At 42.8% G+C, this 25,827-nt stretch overlaps 1 protein-coding gene across 7 annotated transcripts in view; it reads right to left on the reverse strand.

Annotated features, from left to right (window-relative positions):
- Cpvl (carboxypeptidase, vitellogenic-like) overlaps positions 1-25,827 on the reverse strand; it is a 110,516-nt gene that overhangs the window by 22,187 nt on the left and 62,502 nt on the right. For all 7 annotated transcript variants that reach the window (XM_087659023.1, XM_087659027.1, XM_087659022.1 and 4 more), the window contains one exon: positions 3,299-3,481. In XM_087659023.1, coding sequence (XP_087515149.1) covers positions 3,299-3,481 — 183 coding nt within the window. The remainder of the gene's footprint in view (positions 1-3,298; positions 3,482-25,827) is intronic.

Raw genomic sequence — 25,827 nt, forward strand, 5'->3', positions numbered from 1 at the left:
AGTAATGTCTCTTTAAAACAGACATAGAAGTGTTTTGCTTTTAATAGCAAAAAACTGGGAAACAGGTAAAGATGTGACTATTCTGAGGTTCTCACATTTATCTGAAAAATAGTAAAATTCTAATTTATATTAGCATTAAGTAAGCCTACATTCATAGTGTGCTAGTACTGTTACAAAACAATTTCAAAAGATTGATAACTCACACATGTATTGATAGAAATAATAAAATGACATAAAGCTCCAAGGAGTTTTAAAGCTAAAGGAAACAGAAATATAGAGCCAAAGGAACAAATAGAAAATAAATAATAAGACAGATTTAAAAAAAACAGTGGTTATATTAAATGCAAATGTACAACTCTAAATTTAAAATACTGTCAGGATCCACAAAAAATAAAACCCACTATACTGCATTAAAAAGTATATCTTAAGTATGGGTGCCATAAAATGACAAGAAGGGAAACACTGATTTTTTTTTTAAAAATGTATCCCATGTGTACACTTTCAGAAGAAAGTTTGTATAGTTACACTACCATCAATCAAGTCACCTTAAAATGAGAAGCATTGCTACAAACAAACAGGATGGTTCATAAGAAAGGAAGATTTAGTGCCAGGAATGTGTAAAGGAGTCTATGGCTCTAGGCAGCAAGCAGCACAAAGTAAAAGGAAAAACAGAACAAGCTTCACATATAGCAGCAGATGCTAAAGGATCTCTCTTGTTAACTGTGGGCAAAGAGAGGTAGAGGGTGGGAGGAAGGGAGGCAGGGAGGGAGGGACAGAGAGAGAGAAACAAAGAGAAGAGAGAAAAAGGAGAGAGACAGAGAGAGGAGAGAGACAAACAGAGATAGAGAGAGGAGAGATACCAGAGAGAGACAAAGAGACAGGGAGAGGGAGAGGGGGAGGGAGGGAGAGAGAGAGAGAGAGGGAGAGAGGAGAGAGAGAGAGAGAGAGAGAGAGAGAGAGAGAGAGAGAGAGAGAGAGAGGAGATGGGGTGGAGAGAATTGTTATACCCAGCTATGAAGTCCATGAACCACAGTGACCGTAGGGGTAAGATACAGCTGAGGGTGTAAGAGTAGATTTTCTTTTGTCAACAAGCAGCCCTCCAATTGAACTGAAAGCCCACTCAACAGGAGAATCATGCCTGGTTTCATCAACCTAGCCATCCAAGCACCATGGCTGGTGAGGTCATAGAGCTTAGAGAAGAACATTCTTTGCCAACTCTCTAAACTAGTAAGTGCATTCTCAATAGTTTACGCCCTATCCACAGATACGTGTGTCTTTGACCACTCATCAAAGAGGCTTCTTGGTAGCAGATGGAGACATCACCAAAATCGATCAAATGTGGAGAAAAACAAACTGGGGCTTTCCCGCTGACAGCACAACTCCTACTTCTAGAGTTTAGTGAACATTGTAATAGAGGTTATAGAAAGAGAGTAAAAGCCAGAAGACAGGACATCTGCTTCTGGATAATGTGTTCTATATAAGGCAAAGAGTTACATCCATGACATTAACAATATGGCTGTTTAAAGAAGATTCACACAACGACAGCACCAGTTGACATTTCAGCATAGATGGAGGAAATCTCACAAGGTCCTAATCCCAATGAAGAGCTATAGCCAATTAGTGGCTAATAAGAAAGACTGAGTCAATCTCCTCCAGAGATGAGCTGTCCATTAGGCTTCACAGTCTCACATAATCAGTCTTAAATATATATGCATATGAGCAACACAAATGGACTCAGCAAGTTATATTCGTATATTTATATGTGCATATATAACAATAATTTGAAGAAGAGGAGGTCATGAACTTGAGAGGGAGTAGGGGGCACAGGAATTATGAGGGAAGGCTTCATGGAAGTGATTTTGAATTCTCAAAATATTTAATGTAAAAAATGTTTTTAAAAGACCTTGATTGGCATAGAAAACATTACAACCAACAACTGAAGAGTGTGATTGCTTTAAAAGTATAGAGAAAATTTTTGCCAAAACAACCACTTTGAGAGCTGGAAAGTAAATTTTAAATGGTTGAAACCATAAAGAATATGTAGGGTTTTTTAAACCACAAAGCTACAATAGAGTACATTGCCTTCTGCTGATAGTAAATGCAAGAAAGGAAGAGGCAAAATGTTTGAAAATTAAACAGTACACTCTAAAACAGCCCACTGGCCAAAGGAGATAAAACACAGTGGAAACTGTAAATACTTTAAATCAATGAAACTATAATGAATCTTTGTGTAGGCTTAATACCAAGCTAACATACATATAACTTACATTGATAAGTACAGGCTAAAGCTTCATCTTAAGCATCTGTCTTAAAGAATTTTAAACGATGGCAAATAACTCACAATAAAGACAATTATATGATAAAAGCATACATAATAAAACAGGACACAAAACTCCAACAGAGAAATCAGCAAAGACAATGTCATTTGTCACTTGAAACCAGTAATAACTTCATTTTGCCTCAGGCAAGAGAGAAATAAATTGCTGATATCACTACAGATCTTTAAGAGGAATTTAATGAAAGTTTCGGGAGCTCATAAATTCTAAATTTTTAGGTGAAATTGAGTAGTTTGTGGGGGAAAAATCCCCTAAAGCCTATAATAATGTTTTCTTAGAAACAGGAAAAAGTCGTTAATCCTCTGTTCAATTGCATGCATGATTTGAAGTCTTTTCTTAAGGAGACCTTCATGCCCAGATGGCCTTACCTGTACAGTTTACTAACACTGACAGCTATTACTGGACACCGGAATGGGAGATGCTGACCAAGGCGTGTTACAAAATTCACAGAAGTCTGTTTTCAAAACTCAAAGAGAAAGGAAAATTCCAGGAGTAATACTTAAGCCCTAAGTGGAAGTCACTCTAAGTGGAAGTGATCAGCTAGCGAGAGACCTTTTTCTAGTTATCTCTCCATATGGCTTATAAAAACATGTTCACATATGGCGGGAGGAGGTCACACTGAATTTTCTTCAAATAACCGGTTTGAAATAATCAACTTCCCTTTGATTCCCAAATAGACTTGGATTTTCTCATTAATGTTTCTCCACTTTGAACTTTTCCAGCATCTCATTATGTCTTCGGCAATGCCTAGACGCTATGTCTGTGATGACATCAGTGATCTTAACTTTGATATTGGTGCCGTATCTTCTCGGTTGAAGAGGGGGGCTATAGAACATGCATATTTACACCTTGGCTGTTTTATGACTTTGCTTACAGACAGCCATAGCTTACTGGTCTCTGTGCTTCGTGTTTATGTTTACCAACCCACTCCCATGACCCGTGTGGCCCAACTGCTTGCCTACCTGATGGAATTTACCCACGCGCCGCACATAACCTGCCACTTCATCATCAGATTCGAAGATCTTCCAAATCTTTTTATGTGTCCTTCTGTATGCGTATGATCCCTTCCAGTCCATGGTCATCAAGGAGCGTTCTGTCAGGGCAGCGGCCACAATGATGTCCAGTTGGCCATTGTAGATGAGAACCTGAAATGAAATCCCACCCTCAGCAGAGGTGGAATTCGGAAGGAAAATCAAGGGGCAGATTCGGGGATGGAGGGTGCAGCTGAGTCAGACACAGGTCCCTAGAGGCTACCCTAACAGACCTGAAGCTCGCTTGCTCCCAGACCACCACACGAAACAACAACCTGCAAGAAACTCCAGTCATGCCTCAGCTAGTACGTCCTTCCAAAGTTAACTCATCATAGTCAACAAACACTTGGGTCCCCAAAGATAAGCAAAGAGGTTTTCCTGGACTCCTTACGACATTGATCTCTTTGGTCTCCAATTTGGTCTGAATGCAGACTTCTGGTTGAGCTCTCAAATTGGATTTCACTGTGTATAGTATCCCCGCCTTCATGATGCAGCCTTCTTAAAGGGTGTAAGCAGAAGTTAAAGGTTGTGTGTGTGTGTGTGTGTGTGTGTGTGTGTGTGTGTGTGTGTGTGTGGTGTTCATGTGTGCATAAACTACTCACTTGACTCTCTAGAAAGAGGCTACATTTTAATGGAACCAAGAGATACTACACCTTGAATTCCATATTCCTCAATCCTCCTGGGTCAGGTTTGAAGCAACTACAGCTTCTTGAAACAGGAAGATAGATGCAAACTCTCAAATCCATTGGCTCCGTGCACTTAAGGCTCCTTTGCTTTGCTATGATATCCATGCAAATCTTTTCCTCCCACATAAACATAGCAGAGAGAATGCCGGGACAGCTTGCTTTCTCCCACACAACTCAAAATTGACATAGAAAGGATTTAGAAATATGGATACTTTCTGTTCCCAGTGACCCCATTTTGCACTCTCCAAAAAGAAAGAAAATTAAAAGTCATACGACTATGCTTGCTGAGTCTTATTATATCCACAAATGTAACAAAAGCCAACAGCCTGGAACTGATGAGTCGCCCAAGGGTCAGTGCCTTAGGAGCTCTCTGGGATGCTGTAAAGTCACTTAAGTGAGGTGGATATGCTCACCATAGATTTTAAATGCGAATGCTGAAGGACAGACATAAGCCATATTACAATTACCCAAGCTGTCTATACACAAACACACATATGTGAAACAACACATTTGGAAAATAACATGGTTCCTGAATTCACACAGTAGAGACCTGAGCCACTTCCTCCTTTACTTCCTGTACTCTGCCATTGTTTTCATGGATCTAACCTGATCTCAATAAAGCATCACCATTTCGCCCAACGGAGAGGCTTTCCCAGATTCTGTGCAACCTTGGGTATACTCTCAGGCTCTGTTTTGGCCTGAGTGGAGAGACCTTTGCTTCAGTCTTCAAATTGGCCATCAAGTGTTCTGCCGCATGTGATTCCACCTATGCATGGCACGGACTTCCTCGAAGGCTTTAATCTAATTAAAAACCCCAGGGCTTTTATACACGCCCAAGCCTCAGAGAGAGGTGGGCTAGGATTCAGGCTAAGATGAAAATCCTGGGCCTCCTCCACAGCAGCACCCAGCCTTTCATGCTGCTCAGACACCGTCGCCACCCCCTCTCCTACATGGGAACCCAAAGGGGAAAGTCCTTGATAGATTTAAGGCCATTTGTAAAGATTTGACCCAACTGAGCAATAAAATATTTGCCATTGTTTATACAAAACACCGCCTCAAAGGCTCCTAGTACTTATGGCCTGTGTGCAAAGCCTCCAAAAGTATGGAAACAATTACACGTGATGGGGACCAGTGAACAAAGCTCAAATTCCTCACCATTCTCAGAAGGCCTCATTATGGCTGATTAACAAAGATAATCATGTACAAACTAAGTCCTTCCAGAGGTTCAGTGAAAAGATGTGGATTAATTAGCAACTTGCCAGGTTGTTCATCCATCTGGGCTGTTCATGGCCACACTGCATACCAGCATCTTTTCTCAGAAGTCACTAGGAGCTATTTTTTAAAATATCATCACTGCATCTTTACCATATGTACTTATTCTGTAGCTGTCTTCAGACACACCAGAAGAAAACTTTCAATCCCATTAAGATGGTTGTGAACTACCATGTGGTTGCTGGGACTTGAACTCAGGACCTCTGGAAGAGCAGCTGGTGCTCTTACCACTGAGCCACCTCTCCAGCCCTCACTACTGTATCTTTAAAACCAATGTAAGATGTTTTGTTGTTGTTGGCTTGTTTCTTTCTTCATTCTTAAGGGACAATAACAAAAGTCATAGCCTTCAGGCTCTTCTGCTTAGTATTGCAGGATCTTGGTGTTTGCTGATCTAAACAGAGACACAGCCCCTCCCTGAGCCGCTTTCCTTATTATTCCAAACTCCAAACAAACCAGAAGACCAACATTCTGCAGCAAGGTAGTGAGCATCCAAGATGCATAATCCTGTGTGTGAGGAGTAATGTAGACCTCTCACTTTGGAGAGAAGGCAATGAATATCCCCTTTTCAAAGCAGGGCAGACACTTTTAATTTCTAAAAGGCACACAAATCAAATGTAGTAAAAGAGAAATCAAAGAAATGGTTGTAAATATCTTGATTACCAGCTTGGCTAGCTGTCTAATGTAAGAGAAGTCTAGACATTTTTGCTAAAGCATGATTCTGCATGTGTCTATGAGGTGTTTCCTCAGAGACAACTGGGGTATAGGTTAGTGAACTTAATGCGTGTCTTAGTACCCTATGTGTTACTGCTATGAACAGACACCATGACCAAAGCAACTCTTACAAGAACAACATTTAATTAGGGCTGGCTTACAGGTTCAGAGGTTCAGTCCATTATCATCAAGGCAGGAGCATGGCAGTGTCCAGAAAGGCATTGTGCAGGAGGAGCTGAGAGTTCTGCATCTTCTTCTGAAGGCTGCTAGCAGAATACTAGCCTCCAGGCAACTAGGATGAGGGTCTTAAAGGCCACACCCACAGTGACAGATCTACTCCAACAGGGCCACATCTTCTAATAGTGCCATTCCCTGGACTGAGCATATACAAACCATCACAATGGGGAAATGCCTTCCCTAAACATTGAATGGTGCCCTCCACCATGTTGGGGGTCCAGATAGAACAAAATGTCAGGAATAGGGGAAGCCTATGAGCTGCATGCTCTATCCTCAACAGATGCAGGGTGTCATTGCCAGTGCTCCTAGACACCAGACTCAGATCCTCCAGGTTTTCAATGCACATTCACACCTATCACTGCCTGGGGTTGGGGTACGTGGCTTCTTGGTCTTTATCAGAGGTTTCTGGACTGAATGAGTAGGTCAGAGAGCTCTGGACCTGGCAGTGGTGAGTGGAGAAGCCCATATCCATGTAGTCTGGAAGCCATGAGCACAGGCCATCTATTTGCATCCAGAGAGACACAGCAGAGGGCTGTGGCAGGCACCATATGCCTGCAGCGAAAGACGCATGCTTGCCCTGGCTGCTCAAACACTAGTCAGTAGTGATTTAGCTCTATCTGTACTAGACTGAGGAGTTTCCCAGGATCAGCCTTTCAGTGGGGAGAGCAGGGAGTCACACATTCTTTCCCACTGGGTGTGCGAGTAATTAAAGCAAAAAGCTCTAGAGACAAGGAGAAGAGGAAGACGTGAGATTTTAGCTACACGCCCTTGTCCCATAGTACATCAAATTAAGCAAGGAGCAAGGAAAGACAGTCGGAGCTGTTTTTCGGAGATGATCACAGGCAACACCCTGAACACCTCAGCTCTCCACACTCCTGCCTGTCAGCTGTGAGGCCAACAAAGAGCGAAGTCATTCCTGCCGCATTTCCCTTGCTCCCTGGAGGGTTGGCTGGTTAGCTCAGTAGAACTGGTTGTTTATTTACTAACATGGACAAATGCTTATTGTATGAAAAATGTCAATCAAAAACTGCAGTCTACTTGTTTCTACTCTACAATCACCATGTTGTTAAAGCACAGGCATGTGTTCCACCTGAGAGAGAACGAGGAAACGTCAAGGCAGCTGCAAGGAGGCAAAAGATGTTTGACTTGTTTGGGCTTGATCGGTGGTCCGAGTCTTTTTGGTCACATGGTTATAGCACTATCCTAATGAAAAGCTTCATAACAGGCAGGGAGACTCAGGGCAAATCAGGCACTGCAGTTTGACAAAGGATATGACTGGGGAAAGAACGGGCAAACTTCCAATACCACCAGTCCCCAGTTTTTCATAGAGACTAGATAGAACAGCGTTATTTTGGTTCGTAGATAATCAGGAAGAAAACCTCATCTCATAACTGAAGCACTCATGATCGAGGGATTAAGTGGTAAGGGTGGCAATTGTCTCTTCATCTTTGATAAAAGGTGGAGGGTGGGACGGTGGGTGACTCAGCTGGCAAAGTGGATTGCCACCAAGCTTGACTGACTGACTCTCACCCCCCAGAATCTACACATGGAAGGAGAGAAATTACTTCATTTCATCCTCTCTTATTACATCCATGTGTCCTACGGCACAATCATCCACGTGTACACAGATACACACATACATAAATACATTTAAAAATGCAAACATGGCACAGCAAAAGTGTTTTCATCTGTATTCTGTGCATCCCTCGAAATACGGCGTTATTCTTACCCACATTACTGAGGCAGGGGCTGTAGGCAATAAAGACACTGTGCTGTTAGAGAAGCCACGAGTGTATGAGGTACTGGGTAGCCGCTGGACCCCAGACCTTCAAATTCTTACCTACAACTCCTTCAGGAAACAAGAAAGCACTGATTCCCATGGCTAAGTGACTGGTGTCACCCAAAGTCCCTGGAAACTGCAGGTGGGTGAGTGTGAAGCCCAGTTCTTGCCTCTATCAGCAACCTTGGGCAGTTTGTCCATCTCTCCTGGGGGTGGCTTTCCTTGATTTTTATTATAATTTTGTTTTTAGTATGTATTCATTATAAAAACCGTAGGTTACACTATGACATTTCTGTACAAGTATATGTTCTGTTCATTTTTACCTCCACATCACTCTCTAATCCATCCCTTTCCTTCCTACTTCTCTTTACACACACACACACACACACACACACACACACACACCCCTATAATATACATATGAAAGGAAACATCTGATATTTATTTTCTGAGCATAGTTTCTTATACCATGATCTTTCATTCAATGTACCTCCCTGCAAATGCAAAATTTTATTCTCCTTTCTGGCTCAATAAAACTCCACTGTGTACGTATCTATTCAACATTTGCTGTATCTGCACCTGTCGGTGGACATCTAGGCAAAGTCCGTAACTTCGCTGTTGTGGACAGTGCCTCAATAAACATGGGTGTACAAGTGCCTCTGTGGAATGCTCACTTTGGATTCCTCTGGTTATGGACCAGGTGTGATACAGCTGTGCCACATGGCACTTCTATTTTTAGTTGTCTTGGGAACCTCCATAATGACTTCCATAATGGATGTGCCAGCTTGCGCTCCCCCAAAACAGCACAGAAAGTTCCATCACCAAGACGACCCCATTCTTGCTTGCCAGCATTTGTTCTTAATTTTATTTTTTATGAAGACCTTTCTCATTTGGGGAAAATGGAATCTCCACTTGGGTTTTTATTGGTGCTGGCCGTGTGTGTGTGTGTGTGTGTGTGTGTGTGTGAGAGAGAGAGAGAGAGAGAGAGAGAGAGAGAGAGAGAGAGAGAGAGAGAGAGAGGGAGAGAGAGAGAGAGGCAGACAGACAGACAGGCAGGCAGAATGTGTATGTAGGTGCATACATGCATAGGAGTGAAAAGAAAAACCCTGAGAATCATTCTTCGGGGACTGTCCACTTTTGTTTGTTGTTTTCTGTTTCTCTTTTTTTGTTTTGGTTTTTTATTAAGATAAGGCCTCTCACTGGCCAAGTAGGGAGGTTAGCTGGCCAGAAAGTCCCAGAAATCTTCCTCTCTCTACATCCTCAGTGCTGGGATTGCAAATGTCTACTTTTCTATATAGTTTTGGTTTATGTTGCCCTGAGGATTATGAAGGTTGAAGATTTTTAATAGATTTCTTGGACATGTGTACTATTGTTGAATATTATGTTTCATACTTTTGACTGGATGATGATTGGATTAATATTTTGGTGTTTAATTTTTGAGTTCTTTATGTAGCATAGATATTAACCCACGGTCGGATGTATGGCTGACAATGATTGCCCCACATTCTGTAGGCTGTCCCTTTATTGTAATGATTTCCTTGGATGTGCAGAAGCTTTTCAATTTTATGTGTCCACTGGCCATTTCTTGCTATTATTTCACGTGCTAATGGAGTCTGTTTGAAAGTCTTTGCCTCTGTCTACATTCTGAAGCATTGTCCAGTGTTTTCACATAAATACTGTGAAAATCCATGTCTGTGGTATTCCCAGGGTTGCCGTGGAATTCCAAGAACTGCTTGAGGAGAGGATTCTCCATGCTGTGCCTGCCCCATTCCCTCCTCTCATGAAATCGATGGATGTTTCCAGGGTGGAGAGTCCACTCTTCAAAGTTTCTACGCCATGTTATGTGGGATCATCTGCTGTTTTGTCTAGTCAGGTCCACTGTGTTTTCTCTTGGTAACTACTGTTGGTGCCCTGTACACACTGGACACTCACTCAAAAACTATCACTCAGTCTCCCCTGCAGGAAGCACTGATACATGAATTAGGATGAGAGGCTCAAAGCTCTTTACTTACAACTTGGCTGGTGGGCAAAGGGACACATGGGACCCTGAACGGTGTACAAACTCTCTATCCTCTTTGTTTCCTTTCTTTTCTCAATCCTTCATGTACTCTGAGAACTTTGTAACCCATTAACCTCTTTCAACCAATAGTCCCTTGTTTCCGCTGCTAAAAACGACAAAATCTAGATGCAGCCAGCACTGGACCAGTGTCATTCACACCTGGATGAGAGGCCAGGAGCACCAAGATGTGAATGTTACACATCTCACAGAGATTCTGCATGCTTCTCTGTGCACAGATCTGGGGACATCCACACAACAGATGTGAGAATCAATGTGATTATTCACTCAAGAGCTCCCAGCAGGAAACCCGGCATGCAGTAGTTCAGAGAGCTTTGTCTCCCTCTCATCCAGTGTGCTGATTTCCTTACAATGACTTGAAAGGACATGAAGCACTTTTAAAGTAATCCTTCATGATCCACGATGGGTTTTAGGCAAAAATTCATTTAAGATGAAATTCACACACAGCTCCTCAGCAGGAGTCTGAATGGCCAGGATAAATCTGCGAGTGCACATGAGCACACACACACACACACACACACACACATACAGACACACACGTACACACACATGTACACACACACACATTCCAACTCTCAAGAGAACAGCCTTCCAATATTTCTTTTATGCACATTGTTCATAACACCTCAGTTTTCCTTGAAAAGTTGTAGCCATAAATTATTAAATTATTATTACTTTAAAAGCACTTAAAAGTCTGGAATTCAATATCACAAGGAATTTCCCCACACTGAATACTGTGCAACTGTGGTCAATGTCGCAGAAGGAAGAAAAGAAATCTGCCTTGAATAACATGAGAACCCAGTTTTGTGCTGTCTTGGGAAGTGTGCTAAGCATCTTACAGAACTCCCAGAAAGCCAGGGTTATTGATCCCATTTTAGGTGCAAGGAGGCTAAAGTTCAGGTCTGCTGAAGCCCAGAGCATGCATCTAACAACCTTCTTTTCACAGTGCGCCTCTGCCAAAGGCCCCTATTTACAGATACAAAGCTAAACTCACGGCAATACAAACCTTCCGAATGAGGTGTGTCTGCTTGTAGCGAAGACCACAGGCTCTGCCTGCGTTTGTACATGAGCTCAGCACTAAGTAGCAGATAAACCTCAATTAAGCTACCAGGCCTAGCCACCAACATTCCCTCACCCATAAAACAGGGATAAAGGCACATAGGAATGGGGTGGATCCTATGATCTGTGTACACAGTGCTCACAGCATTCTAGGCATGGGGAAATAACATATCAGTAATAATCCCATCATAGCCACCTTTGAAGCAAAATATACAGCAGCTTAGTATTTTCCGAATGAGATGTGCAGCTAAGGCCACAGAATTAGAATCTGACACGGTGGGACCAGATAGAGCACTGTATGACAGCCAGCAGAGGAGGCTTGTAAAGGCCACATGAAATGTGCAGACAGAAGAATTGAACTCCAGCTCCGACTTAGCAACCAGGCCTGTGCTCACTGAGTGAGCTTTGTTATGTCACTAACTCATTCTCAGCCCTAGATTCTCCTGGAAAAGTAGAAGTATCTAGAGCTCAGAGTTGGGGGAAGTGGAGGTCATGTCATCCTTAAAAGCTTCCTGTAATCTGAAGGGCGGGGTTCTCCCAATGCCATCGTCACTCCTTATCAACAAAGGCAAACTTTTCAGTATGGACTTCCACTACAGGACAAAGGTCTGTATTGGGTGACCCGCATTCATCATCACAAGCAAGAACATGGGGTAGATGTCCAACCAGGAGGCAGAGAGCGAGGCCAGAATAGTACATTACCTTCAAAGACCCATCCTACTGACTTATTTCTGCCAGAGAGGCCCCACTTCCTAAAGGTTCCACAACCTCCAAATTTAGTGCCTCCAGTGACAGAGGGGGAGCATGAACTTGCGAGGGACATTTCAGATTCAAGGCCCTGACAAATTCTAAGCCACAACATCATACACTTAAGAAGAGCCTTTGGATGTGACAAGTCATGAAGTTGGTTCCCTTAACAAGGGAAGGTCCCCGGGAGAGTTCTTTTTAAACAACAACAACAACAACAACAACTGTGATGATATCAGAAAGGAGCAGCTTGAATTCCCAAGAGGACCTGGCTGCAGCCAGCCACATTGGCATGCAATCACAGCTCTGCAAAACAAAGTCCTATCGTTTCCCAATCTATCAAATATGCAATAGGAGCCCAAAGAACAGCAGGGAAACCTGACCAACCTGCACTCTTCCCACCCCTTAGCCACAGCGAGCTTCCCCACAGACATGCCTCTATCCTCCTGTATCGTCCTCACACACAGACCATAGAGCGGTGGTCTCTTACAGCCAGCCTTAGTGCTGGTACTGTCTTGTTATTTTTTTTTTTTTAGTTCTTTTTTTCCGGAGCTGGGGACCGAACCCAGGGCCTTGCGCTTCCTAGGTAAGCGCTCTACCACTGAGCTAAATCCCCAGCCCCTTTGTCTTGTTATTTTTAAGAAAAAAAATATATTTGTCTGTATCCATGTCTCTGTCTGTGAAAAAAATCAATAGGTCTCAATCCAACCCAGCTCATTTATTTCCTCCCTTTACTGGACCTGCAGGCAGCTGGGTGTCCCTTCCAGCTGGATGGAAGGGAAGTGGCCTTTTGTCTGAGATGGAGCTGAGAGCATTCTCACTTAGATATGTGACGTGGTGTTTGTTTGATTGTTCAATCAGTGCATGTTTGTCCAACAGGCAAATATTTATACAGGCAGCTGAGGGGCCAAGCACCTGGGAACAGATGTAAGAAAGGGGTGACCCTTGTCCTGATGAAGCCGACTTTCCTAAACTTTGCAAGACAAGGGACAATTAGAAGAGGAGAGACAAGCTCGCTTTCATGCTTGATGTTTTCCTCAGAAGAGTGGCCAGCACCAGTCAGTTTCACTCTGGCCTTTCTGAAAGGCTAGTCATTTTAATAACTGACACCATAAACATTACAGATTCTCAAAGCACATAAATCATCAATTCACTCAGGGAGTAACTCAGCAAGGAAGCTGCTTTCTCCTCTAAGGGGTAGAATCACATGACAATGGTTTCCTTGGGTCTAAGTCTTAAGGTCATAGCCAGATACCCTGCAGAAGCACCTCAATCCCCAGAGGAGCACCCCACAACTCCAGAAGAGCACCGTACAGAGCCATTCAAAGAGGGTCCATGCTCTCTCAGCCTAGACTTTGCCTCAAATTAAGGATGCATCAAGGCAACCAAGATAGAAGGAGAGCTGTGTGCTCATAACATATCCTCTATAACCGAGAAAGGCTTGAATCAGAACTGTACAAAGGTTCATTTTGGTATGTTTTCATTGTCACAAATACAAAAGAGTAAGAGAGAATAAATAAGATGAAGCCCACTTACGGACCTAAACTTTACCAAAAGACAACTCAAAGTTCTCTCCTTCTGTTCTGACTGCCTGTCCCCTCGGTAGGAAAGTTACAGAAATGTTGCCAGAGGCTGCTTGGGCCCCTTGGTACAATGGAAACAGCAAATTAGGCTTTCGTGCGAAGGGTGGGATTTTGTTGTTGCATTTTTCGATGAGAGATTTATGCTTCCATTTTTGGCCCATTCACAATGCATCATAATGCTTTGCAGACAAACTTCTGCTCTTTTCCCAACGATCTAGTGACCTTAATCTCTAACATTTTGTGGTTTCCTGTTTGGGGAAATGATTGAACAGAAGCCTAAGCTATTCCAGGCTGCAGAGCATTCCCAGTGGGCCTCTATCTGTCTTCCTTTTGAATGTCCTCCTGTTCACTAATCAAAAAAAAGTCTCTTTTAAAAGAAACTTGCTCTGCAGATGCTAAATCATCGAAACCCCTACAACGCTGTTCTTCAGGATTCCTTTTTTGGCTGCTTTTCTTATCATCCTTCTATTGCAGTCTCCAAGGTGGCTGGCAATTCGCTCTGCTTGAAGCAATTAGCAGGACCCACTGGTGCCTTGCCTCTGAACGGAGAGAATTAATCGCACTAATATCCAGCTGAACAAAAGATGATTCCCAAAGGTTCCTTCAAAGGATGATTCCCGAAGGTTTCTCAAACACCAAGAAGCAAAAGAAAGACTTGAGTACAACACTGAAGAACTGTTCTGACTCAGGGCACAGCTAGTAAACTTTCTTCGACAAAGACTTGGCTCCAGCGGTCAAGGTTCACACTTGGCCCTTCTCCTCCCCCAGTTTTGCAGGGATTCGGGATGTATTGCACAGAAAGTCTGAGTCCCCAAGGTTACCAGGAAAGGACTCAGGCAGAACAGTAATGCAACTGTGGAACGAAACAGTAGTCATATCTGCCACCAGGCCATTCTTAAGATGAGAGATTTTGCTTCTGAGTTTAGGCAAAGGGGAAGACAAGAAGGCAGGGAAAGAGAGCTGAAAATACCTGGAGTAAAGCTGAGAATAACTACTCTCTGGCCCGCCATTCTGCCACTGGCTGGTTTTGCCAAGAAAAGTGAAGGTGAACAACAGGCCAGAGGGGTGTCCAGTTCCCCTTCACAAACAGTTCCCCCTCAGCCAAAAAGTGATCGCCGCTTCTCACTAGCTCATGCTAAACCACTGAGCTGCTAGTAGAGCGAGAAGCAAAACCAACTTGAAATGCGTTCAGAAAGCCAGCAACCAACACAGGGGTCTCACCAACCGAATGGTACAGCATAATGCAAACCATGTTCAATGATGACCTGGTGTTATGCTGTTCTCCTAAATCTGAATATGAAAGTCCCGGGGGTCCATTCTAGGGGACATTTTCTCTCCTTGTAGACCACCTATCTCTCAAGAATATCCACTGACCATTATCAATAAAGGCATTCAAATGAGCAGGACCTACTCCTAGGAGTAAGCCTCTCCACTCTCACACAGATCTTTCCCCCAAAAGGAGTGTCTTCCTTGTTACTATATATATATATATATATATATATATATATATATATATATATATATATGTATATGTATATGTATATGTATATATTATAATTATACAGTTAGTATATTATCAAAATTGATTTCATTGCTACTCACATTTTTAATGAACCTCCTAGAAAATGTAAATAATATGTGTGTCTTGCACTCAATTTCAGTTATGAGGCACTAGTGAGCCTTGTGTTAAGTCTATGCTGTCAAGAACTGATTCCTTCTCCACAGTGGCCAAATGACAGAAGTAGCTTTCAAGGTTAGCCACTCTTGGCTGCAATCTGCAGTATCATCAAGCTAGAATAAGGCATCTGGAGACATGGCACTGTAGGAGCACAACAGATACTCCAAACTATGTCAACATGGAGGGCATGAGCCGCACATTTGAACACACACACTCACACACACATACACACACACTCACACACACATACACATACACATACACACACACTCACACACACACATACACACACACACTCACACACACATACACACACAGACACTCACACATACACCCACATACACACACACTCACACACACATACACACACACTCACACACACATACACACACACACTCACACATACACCCACATACACACACACTCACACACACACATACACACACACATACACACACTCACACACACACATACACACACACACTCACACACACATACACACACACTCACACATACACACACATACACACACACTCACACACACATACACACATACACACACTCACACACACACACTCACACACACTCACACACACACTCACACACTCACACACACACTCACACACACATACACAAACTCACACACACACAATGCATCCTATTGACTCCTCCTGATCCTCTGCCATTACTATTCAAACTCAAAAGTAATAGTATTGCTTGCTAGACATGGCGAGGCTTTCCCGGGATGGTGCGAGGTTTTTGGGAAGCGAGGCCCATTTCCCAGCGAGAGTTACCCCAGGTGCAGGACAGTAGCATGACTTTGCTAAGGGGGAAATCCTAAGCATCCTGCAAAGGACATCAACTGGAACACTGAAGGCCCCGAGAGTAGTAGGGAGAGTGGAAGGGGCTTCGTTCAGTGTTCAGTGAGCAGAGCGTATATGGGCTGCAGACCACCATGGATGCTGGCAGCCCACTGGAACTCTTCTTCCCTGACGCTCTTGCCTTTCAGTTTGAGAGGATGTAGCTCCCTTGTGAGTGGAGATTGCTTTGTCCTCCTTTACAAGGGGACAGAGCATGAGAGCAGGTAGGAATTCCTTCAGAGAGCCAGGGCAGCCACTTCCAGGAGTCCAATTCCCATCTGGAGAGATCAGTCCCTAGAGCCCACCTAAGAGGGCAGCAAAATCAAGGAAACCATGCCAACTTCACAAAAGAAAGCAAAAGCAAGTACCTGGCTTTTCCTTATCAAAGAGACAGTTTTTATCTCCACCGGAAAAGCCGGTGTCAGTCAGGTACAAGAGCCTTCCCCCTACACCCTCAAAGGCACCATTCATCAAAGTTACTCCATTAGTTTGCAATTAGGTTAGGGTGGCTCACTTTCTTCTAAAACTATAGCTCCCTCATTTGGAGAATAAAGCATCGCTTTCCCCATTCTTTCTAGAAAATGTCAAACAGGCTAAAAAGATGGCACGAATCGCAGTAACAAATACAGAGACCGTCTGGAGGCTGCAGAGACAATTGAGCAGCAGACTGGTAAGAGTCCATTGGGGGATAGAGCAGGAAAACCAGGCCAGGAAGGCCAGGGCCACATCCCTAGGGCTCAGCTTTCATTCGGTCACATGTCACACAGGAATCCTGCCCTCGGTTGCCCTGAGTGTTCTCCTGTGACAAGTCTTGTTTGCAATAACAATAGCACCAACAGTTAATAACAGATCGACCCACAGCAAGGGTGAGGTGGGAAAACTCCCACAGTATAGGTTGGGAAAATCCTTCAATAAAATCCTCCGAGGAAGAGCCCTGCAGGTTGCTGTTCTGGCTTCTTCCTTGGGCACTGGGAAACATGGGAAGCCTGTTTTCTCTCCCCATCTATAGACCAGAGCCAGCTACCACTGAATTAAGTTATGGGTTCTCAGAAGAAGGAATACGGGGCTGAGTCAGACTGAATGAAAAATAGTTTGCATACTCATGCAGGTGATGATGATGGTGGAGGAGGTGGTGGTGGTGGTGATGATGATGGTGGTGGTGATGGTGGTGGTGGTGGAGGAGAGGGTAGTGATGGTGATGGTGGTGAGAAATAGGGGTGATAATGGAAGTGGTAGTGGAGGAGGGGTGGTCAGTGTAGTGGAGGACTGGAAGAGGAAGAAAGGGAGGAGGAGATGGTGGTGGTGGTGGTAGAAGAGGAGGAGGGGATGGTGATGAAGGAGGTGTGGTAAATGGAGAATGCAAACAAAACACAGGTATTAGCTTTGCATCCTGACTCTAGACTGACGAGTGACTCTTTAACATACAGGCCCTATTAGTATCCCAATTTAAGCATTAAATATGAGTAAAGATTATTTTGTTTTTTAAAAACTTTTAATGGCATTTTACTGTCTTCTTCCCCACCCCAGGGGGTGGTGTGAGACATTTCTGTGAGATCCACTGAGTTCCATTGAGTGGTCCAGTCATTTTGAGCATCATTGGTCGTACAATCTCCGACCCCTCCCACACCATCTTTAAGAACTCATCCGGCAGAGTTGTCTATTTGTAGCAGTTGGCTTTCACAGCCACTGGGGTTAGACAAGAGCCTCTCCGTGAACCAGCCATCAGCTCTTTGGCTCCACAAAACAAATCCTGTCAGTTATTATCTTTCTTTTCGAGCTACCCTCACACTGCCACACTCGGGTGATTCCAGTGTTGCCCTAAACAACAGCATATTTGTTACAAAAGCTTTCTAGTTTTCTTGTTACCCTAACCAACAATATACTTTTAAATCTCTTTCTTAGCATGAAACACGTTCAAATAACAAAGTAAATCCCTGGCAAAAATGGCTGTGCTCACCAAGTAGAGCAACTTAGCCAAGCCATTCCGGGGTAAATATATCACTGGATGGCTGGACGCAGGAAGAGAGTAAAATTGCACACTGGCTTGCATCTTGAGCATTTTATGGTACTTAAATTTGGAAATTGACCATGAAGAGATGCTACCTACACTCAGGTGAAATCATACTATTTCATAACTATGGCTATGGGCATTCTTTTCCCTTTGTTTGCTTACATGCTTAATGACTTTAAAAACGTTGCAAGGCCTGAAGATTCACCTCACACAACCAATTCATTCAATTCAGTACAGTCTTTGCTTTTGGATTGTGGGCAGCACAGGTAAACTGACTTCACCAGGAGCCAGCAGGAGGAAGTGGCTTCCGCCACTCTACTATTTTTATATGACTCTAAAGGGACAGTTGCTTGTCTGTGGAAGGCTAGGCTGCAGATGTAAGGAAAGACTGTCCCAGGATGAGTATCTTTCTCCTTCTTGACAGTTCACTGGAAGTTACTTTCTCTTTCCTGAAACTTCTCAGGGAACAGTACTAACATTGCCTTCACTGTCTTCAGAGGGCACGGAAGAAGGGGAGTCCAGCACTAGTTTAAGGTCAATAAAGTCTGCTCCCCTTCCTGCCATCCCTCGGTGACTCAAGAGATGCCTGGATCCAACCAACAGTTGAAGACCTGGGCTCATTTAAATGTGAATGTTTTTCTTGGTATGTTCCATCATTCATCAGACCCAGATTCCTGGCCTCTAGTACCATTAACATGTGTCACTAGAAGATGTTCTTAAGGAAATATAAACAATTAAAATGAGTGCTAAAACAAGCTAAACTAGAAAAATGTAGCCTTTCAACTTCTAAGTCATGTTCATTAATCAGGGACTACTCGGCCCAAAGAGAAGCTCTTTTGATAGCCTCGGTAAGTAAATAAAACACCAGTGGTCTGGGTGTTAAGGTTTCAGTCTGCTAGTGAAGCTGGGAAATGTTAGGACCCTGAACTCTGAAGATGCAATTAAGGGGCATTTAATGAGCTGTAGAATGATACTTGACAGGGAAATGTAACTTTATATTTACAATTTCCTGACTAGATGAACTTTTAAACACAGCACATTAAGCCCTATCCTGAGGCCACTTAGCTTTTAAAAGCACGAGTGTGTGTTGGTGAGAATGGCCATTTAGCTAAGATACCTTTCTCCAACGCAGCTACTGCTGGCTGACTTGCGAGAGAGGCAGGTTCCCATTCAAAGGCAGTGTATAAGTTTGGGCCCCACTGGCTTGGTGTGTAGCTCTTGTTTGCTGACATGCTGATTTCACAGAGAAAGGTTAACATGGTCCGGGCTGCCTTTGGACATTCAGCCCACGCACTTTGTAGGGAGATGAGAACGACCACCAGATGAAGGGAAATTGAAAACTTTTCTAGACAATGAGCACAAGGAAACATCTTTCCTATAAAGAACCAGGGAAACTTCACAAGGAGCTGAAGTTTCAAGCCATCAGCTCTATGGGAGGAATATGGGCCATGTTTCTAAGATTCTAGAGGTGTGCTATTTGCTGGCCACCAATTCTATTATTTTACAATTAGCATACAACCTGTAATCTATACTTACAGGAATATTTACATTTGACTTGTTTGCAAATGCTGTTAAAATAAGAATGGAGGATCACATCCGCAATATAATCAATGGTAATTAAGGTGGCAAATGTCATGTACTTGCCATTTACTGTACACATGAACAGTCCGCCTTTCTGCTTTCTGTCACTCCACCCTTTTATTTCCTCCCTTCATTCTTTCCAGAATGACTGCATGCCACTACATACTTCTTGCTAGGACAGACAACTAAGGACACCAGCACCTTTAATGGGGCAGGCCATGGCTGGGTGATGGCACTGGCTGAGCTCCTCCTGTGCTCCAAACGTAAAGGGAGTCATGAGAATCACAGCTGCAGTGGAAGTGGAGCTTTGGGACAACAGGAAAGGGAAGATTAAAGGAAGCGAAGTGTATTAGTGACATCTGCGATCCATCAAGACTTTTATCGCTTCCTTTGTTCCCGTGACAATTCTTTTTCCATTTATTAAGGGTTATTGAGTTGTCTGCCATGCACCTGGCCCTGGACCAAACTATGGATCTAGAGTAGTGAACCAGGAGGTGCCCAGCTGCCCCGAGAATGCGTGTTTTCTATGAGATGAAATACATTTTTTACGGGTCTGAAGTAAATGGGAAGGGGGATTTCAAATTCCGAGAACTGTGACTTCTGACCCTGAATAATCTTTAACACCACCACCAAAACGATGTAATAGCATATAATTTACAGGGCTAATCACAGGCCCCGCACTTGGCTGGCAAAAGCAAGCACAAAAGATCGTGCTAGTAATGCTATTTGGAATTATGGGATCATTTTGTGTTAGTTAGGGAAGATGACAGAATTTGCTCTGGTGGTAGATCAGAGTCTTTTCTCCACCACACTGCCTCACAGTTCTTTGCATCAGGTTGAGAGGATTTCAGGACATTTTCCAACAAAGCAGCCCAAATGTTTACAATGGTGTAAATTAAATCTTTGCATAACTATCAAATGTGCCTTCATTAAAATTCATGCACATACAGACCCATGTGCATGTGTATGTGTGTGATACATGCTGAAGAATACGTAGTATCATAGCTTATCTATAAGTTTAGAAGCATGATATAAGTCATACATGTGCGATCCCCTGGGTACATTGAACTGTGCATCCAGGGGGATGAAACCCTGCCCACTGAACTAATGAGCATGGCCAGACGGGAGACTCGATCTCCATCCATCATTCTGGCAAGGACTACACAAGAGAGGCTCCAGGCTTGGCTACACTTTCTTATAGTTAAAAACATCGGGAGGTGGGGCAGGAGAGATGGCTCTGCAGTTAAGAGCACTGGCTGCTTTCTCTTCCACAGGCCCTGAGTTCAATTCCCACTGGTGGCTCCTAACTATCTGTGATGGGATGTGATGCCCTCTCCTGGTGTGTCTGAAGACAGCAACAGTGTACTCACATACATAAAACAAACAAATCTTTCAAAAAAATTCTGTGCAGCTTTAGCCCTGCTTCTCAATATGGTGGGATCAGTGTATCGGGGAAGCTTCAGCCCCACCCATTCATTGCCCTGTGAGGTCAGCATGCCAATGAGGCTTCAACTCCACCAGTCATCCTAGTGAGGATTCTACACCAGCAAGGCTTCCGTGCTATCATTGCCCCAGGGAACAAGGTGCCAGCGCACCTGGGAGTCTCTAGTTCTACCCATTGTCCAAGTGAGGAGTCTGTGTCCACGAGGCTCCAACTCTGTCCATCACACCTGTGCAACCAGTGTGCTCCTCTCATTGCCCCAGTGATCTTAGCATATCCATAAGGCTTTGGTCCCCATGTTCGTGGGGTTGCTAGAAGGTTCAAGCCTTACCTGTTACCCCAAGAGGATTATAAGTTAATATGGCTTCAATGCCACCCATTGCCCTAAGGAAGACTATGCATCTAGCCCTGGGTGGGATCAGGGTGCCCAGAAGACTCCTCAGGAGAGTTAGATGATAACAATAAATAATGTAGAAATACTAAAGAAAACCAAAAGTGAGGTACTAGAAATGAAAAGTGCAGGAAGTCAAATAACTCTGCGGAAAGGTCTCACTAACAGTTGGGAGGATGACCAGAAAATAGAAGGTTGAAGACAAGATGGAAATATTGGAGCATTCTAACAAGAAGGAAGATAAATTAGTAAGAAATTTTATGATATTTGGGAAACTATGAAAATTCCAAATCTAAGAACCGTGGACATAAAAGGATGTAAAGTACTCTATCCCAAATGCAAGGAGAGTATTTCAGGGAAATGGTTGCAAAAATACTGCCAAACTAGGGAAAGAGAGGCCTGTCAGGACATAGGAGGCATTCAAGATACAAGATAGACAAGATCAGAAAAGGGCTGCCCCTCGTTGCCTTAGAATTAAACTATTTATGTAGGAGAGAATGCAGGCATGACACAGCTTGGCACACTGTGGTTCTAAATAAGAGCAAGGCACATCATGCTCCTAAAGTCTGAACACTGACTTCTGCAGTAGTGAGTAGCTGGTCATTGGCCTGCAGAGGAATCTGCCCTCTTGGATATCCTATAATGTGCTTTGTCTGCATAGATGTCCTGGTGGTCTGAGCACTCCCTATCTAATCTGAGGTATTGTGCTTACCAACCACAGTTAGAGGCTTCCATTATGCAAGTGGTTCCTCGTGTGCAATAAGGATATTCTGTTACTTGAAACCTTCTCTGGAGTGCTTTATGTTTACTGACCCGTAGGCATTGCTGTCTTGTCAAGGAACAGCCCTTTAACAGTGACACATTTAGAACAACAGAAATCTTGAAAGTGACAAGAGAAATACTAACTCACATGTAAAGGGAGATCTACCAGAATAACAGCTCATCTGTCAACTGAAACTGTCAGCTGTCAAGAGAGCTGGAAATGATGTCTTGCAGGTTTTGAAAGACAACAGCAAGGGTTACCCTAGACCTAGCAAAGACACCTGTTTTTGGAAGAAGAAACCGTCTATTATAAAAACGGGATTAAGAAATTCATGACCACTAAGCCTACAGAAGACCCTTGAAGAACGAAGAGAAAGACAAACACATCCATAGGCCTACAAGGAAGAACAAACCACTCTTCTATAACGGTTAAGCAAGAAAGAAATAGGAAGACTAGCAAATACTACTATCCACTCCATGACAGGAAGTAATACGCAGCTTTCAGTACTAACTCTGAATATTAATGGTCTCAGTTCCCCCATCAGAAGATGGAGACTAACAAATTGTTTTAAGAAATAGTAGATTGGATAGAAATGCCAGTGACCCTATAGAAAGACAGTTAAATATATAAAGGCACTTGCTGGTACCCTGGCAACCTTGAGTTCAACCCACAGACCCCACATAGTGGAAGGGAAGAACCTTCTCTCTCAAGTTGTCCTCTTACCCATCCACATAAGCTTGGCATTCCTGTCCAGCAAAATTAATTAATTTAAGAAATCAACAATACGATTCATCTATTTGTTGTTGCCAAGAAACAGATCTCATCACAAAGGGCAGATGAGAGAGGATGTAAAAACAAAAAAACTATCCCAAGCAAATGGATCCAGGAAGCAAGCCAGTCTCGCTAACCTGATATCTGACAAAATAGACTTAAAACAAAAACTAGACAGAAGAGAGAAAGAAGATCACTTCTTCATACGGCTGAAGGGGAAAACTCATCAAGAGAATGCTACGATTCCAAGCACAAATACTGAGCACAGGTGCGCCTAATCGCACAGAGCAGTTGTTACTAACAGCACAGATCAACCTCAACATGGAATCACGGTAACTCTGGTGCCCTATGCTCACCAGTAGATAGGACATTAACCTGTCATGAGAAAAACAGAAAGTCGGCGTGGTAGGTGTTCTAATCCCAGTACCATGGAAGCAGAAACATGCAGCTCTCTGCGAGTTCAACACCAGCCTAGTCAACTTAAAAAGAGCCAGGCTGGGGCTAGAGAGATGGCTCAGCAGTTAAGAGCACCAACTGCTCGTCCCGAGGTCCTGAGTTCAATTCCCAGCAACCATGTGGTGGCTCACAACCATCTGGAATGGGATCTGATGACCTCTCCTGGTGTGTCTGAAGAGAGTGACAGTGTACTCACATATGTAAAATAAATAAATTTTTAAAAGATCCAGACCACTCAGGTAATATATTGAGACCCTGTCTTATAAAAAAACCAGCCAAATAAAATAAATATATTAAAATAAACAGAGAAACGGCTAAATTAAATAACATCATGGGTCAAATGGACTTAACAGGCCTCTACAAATATTCCGAGCAGTGTAGAGTACACAATCTCTCAGCAGCCCATGGATCGTTCTCTAATTAGATTGTATCTTAAAACCCAAAGGAAATCTTCACAAACACAAGAAAATTGAAATAACTTCTTGTATTCTATTTGCAATGCAGCAAATTTCCAGATCATCAGCTGGAGCAACTACAAAGCATGCACAAAATCTCAGAGATGAGATAACACTGTTGAATGGGTGCTTGAAGAAATCAAGGAGAAAGTCAATACATTCCTAGAAACCGAAAATAACAACACCGCAAACAAAAAATACAGATTCTTAAGAAGGAAGCTTATCGCTGTAAGTGCCCATGTTGAGAAATCAGAGAAATAGCAAATAAGTAACTTATTTATATAGCCTAGGAAATTGGGAAAACAAGAACAAGCCAGGCCTTGAATCAGTAGAAGGAAATTAACAATAAGATCAAGACAGACATTAACAACGTGGAAATGAAAAAAAGTCAATGAAACAGAGAGTCAATTCTTTGAAAAGAATAAGTAAGATTGACAAAGCCTTAGCCAAGCTAAACAAAAGGGAGAGAAGCTTTAAGTTGACAAAATTAGAGATGAAAGGGAAGGGGTTGGGAAAGATGCTGATGAAACTCGGAACTCACTAGGGTACATCTTAAAAGCATATATTTTATAATTTGGAAAATCTAAAACACATGGATGATGAACTTCTAGATAAAATGATGTCTCCAAACCAAACCTAGACAACTTAAAGAGATCTACACCAAGCAGTGAGACCAATATCGAAAACAACTCTACTGCCTACAAGTAAGTCACAACCTAGACAGATTCATGGCTGAACCCATCAAACATCCAAAAACCTAATACTAATGCTTTCCAAGAATTCCATAATGTAGAAAAAGAAGGGACTCTACCAAATTCCTCTGACAAGGCCAGCATTATCCTGACATGAAAACTGCATAAAGAGACAGTAAAAACAAAATGAAACAAAACCCTGAAGATTAATCTCCCCAGTGAACATAGATGGAAAAAAGTCAACAAAATACATGCAAAACATTTTCAAGAAAATTGTTCATCATGATCAAGTGTGTTTGGTTGTTGACATTCCTTATGTTTCAACATATACAAACAAATGCAGCATATCAGCAAATGGACTCAAAGACAGGTAGTACAAGGTCATATGGATAGATCTGCACCTATCAGAAAAGGTTTCTTTTTTAAAGATTTATTTATTATATATAAGTACACTGTAGTTGCCTTCAGAAGAGGGCAGCAGATCCCATTACGGATGGTTGTGAGCCACCATGTGGTTGCTGGGAATTGAACTCAGGACCTCTGGAAGAGCAGTCAGTACTCCTAACCACTGAGCATCTCTCCAGCCCCAGAAAAGGTTTTGAACAAAGTCCAACATCCTTCCATGACACATCTATACTACTACTGGGATAGCCCAAGGATTCTGTATCTTACAACAGAGATATCTTTTCATTCATGTTTATTGCTTTTTCCGTTCATAATGGCAAGAAAATAAGATCCATCAGGAGATGAATCAATAATTATACATAGTGAGATTTCACTCAGCCATAAACAAAAATTAAGTTATAAAATGCCCAGGGAAGTGGGTAGAACTGTAATTTTTCTGTTAAGTGAGTTAACACAGGCGTAGAAATGTTCTTTCTCGTATGTGGATCTTAGCTTCCAGTGTGTCTAAATTCAGGTTTGTCTGAACAACCATTTTTACCTCCTGAGTCATCTGACTGGCCTGACTTCAAGATATTTGTTAGTTTCTTACATATTCTGTGATTTCATTTTACATATTCAAGTATACTATATGTAGTTATTTTATAGTCCATGCATCATATTCCCTGCATATCAACCTGTGTGAGTCTCCACATCTGTCTTTTCTGTATGGCAGCCTGTTTGTGTGTTAAGTGACTATTTTTAAGTTATAGACTGTGATGCTTACTGTTTATTGCCAGTTTGACTGCGTTTAGAATCACCTAGGAG

The sequence above is a fragment of the Rattus norvegicus genome, chromosome 4 (assembly GCF_021556685.1).
Source record: "Rattus norvegicus strain SHRSP/BbbUtx chromosome 4, alternate assembly SHRSP_T2T, whole genome shotgun sequence".
NCBI lineage: Eukaryota > Metazoa > Chordata > Mammalia > Rodentia > Muridae > Rattus > Rattus norvegicus.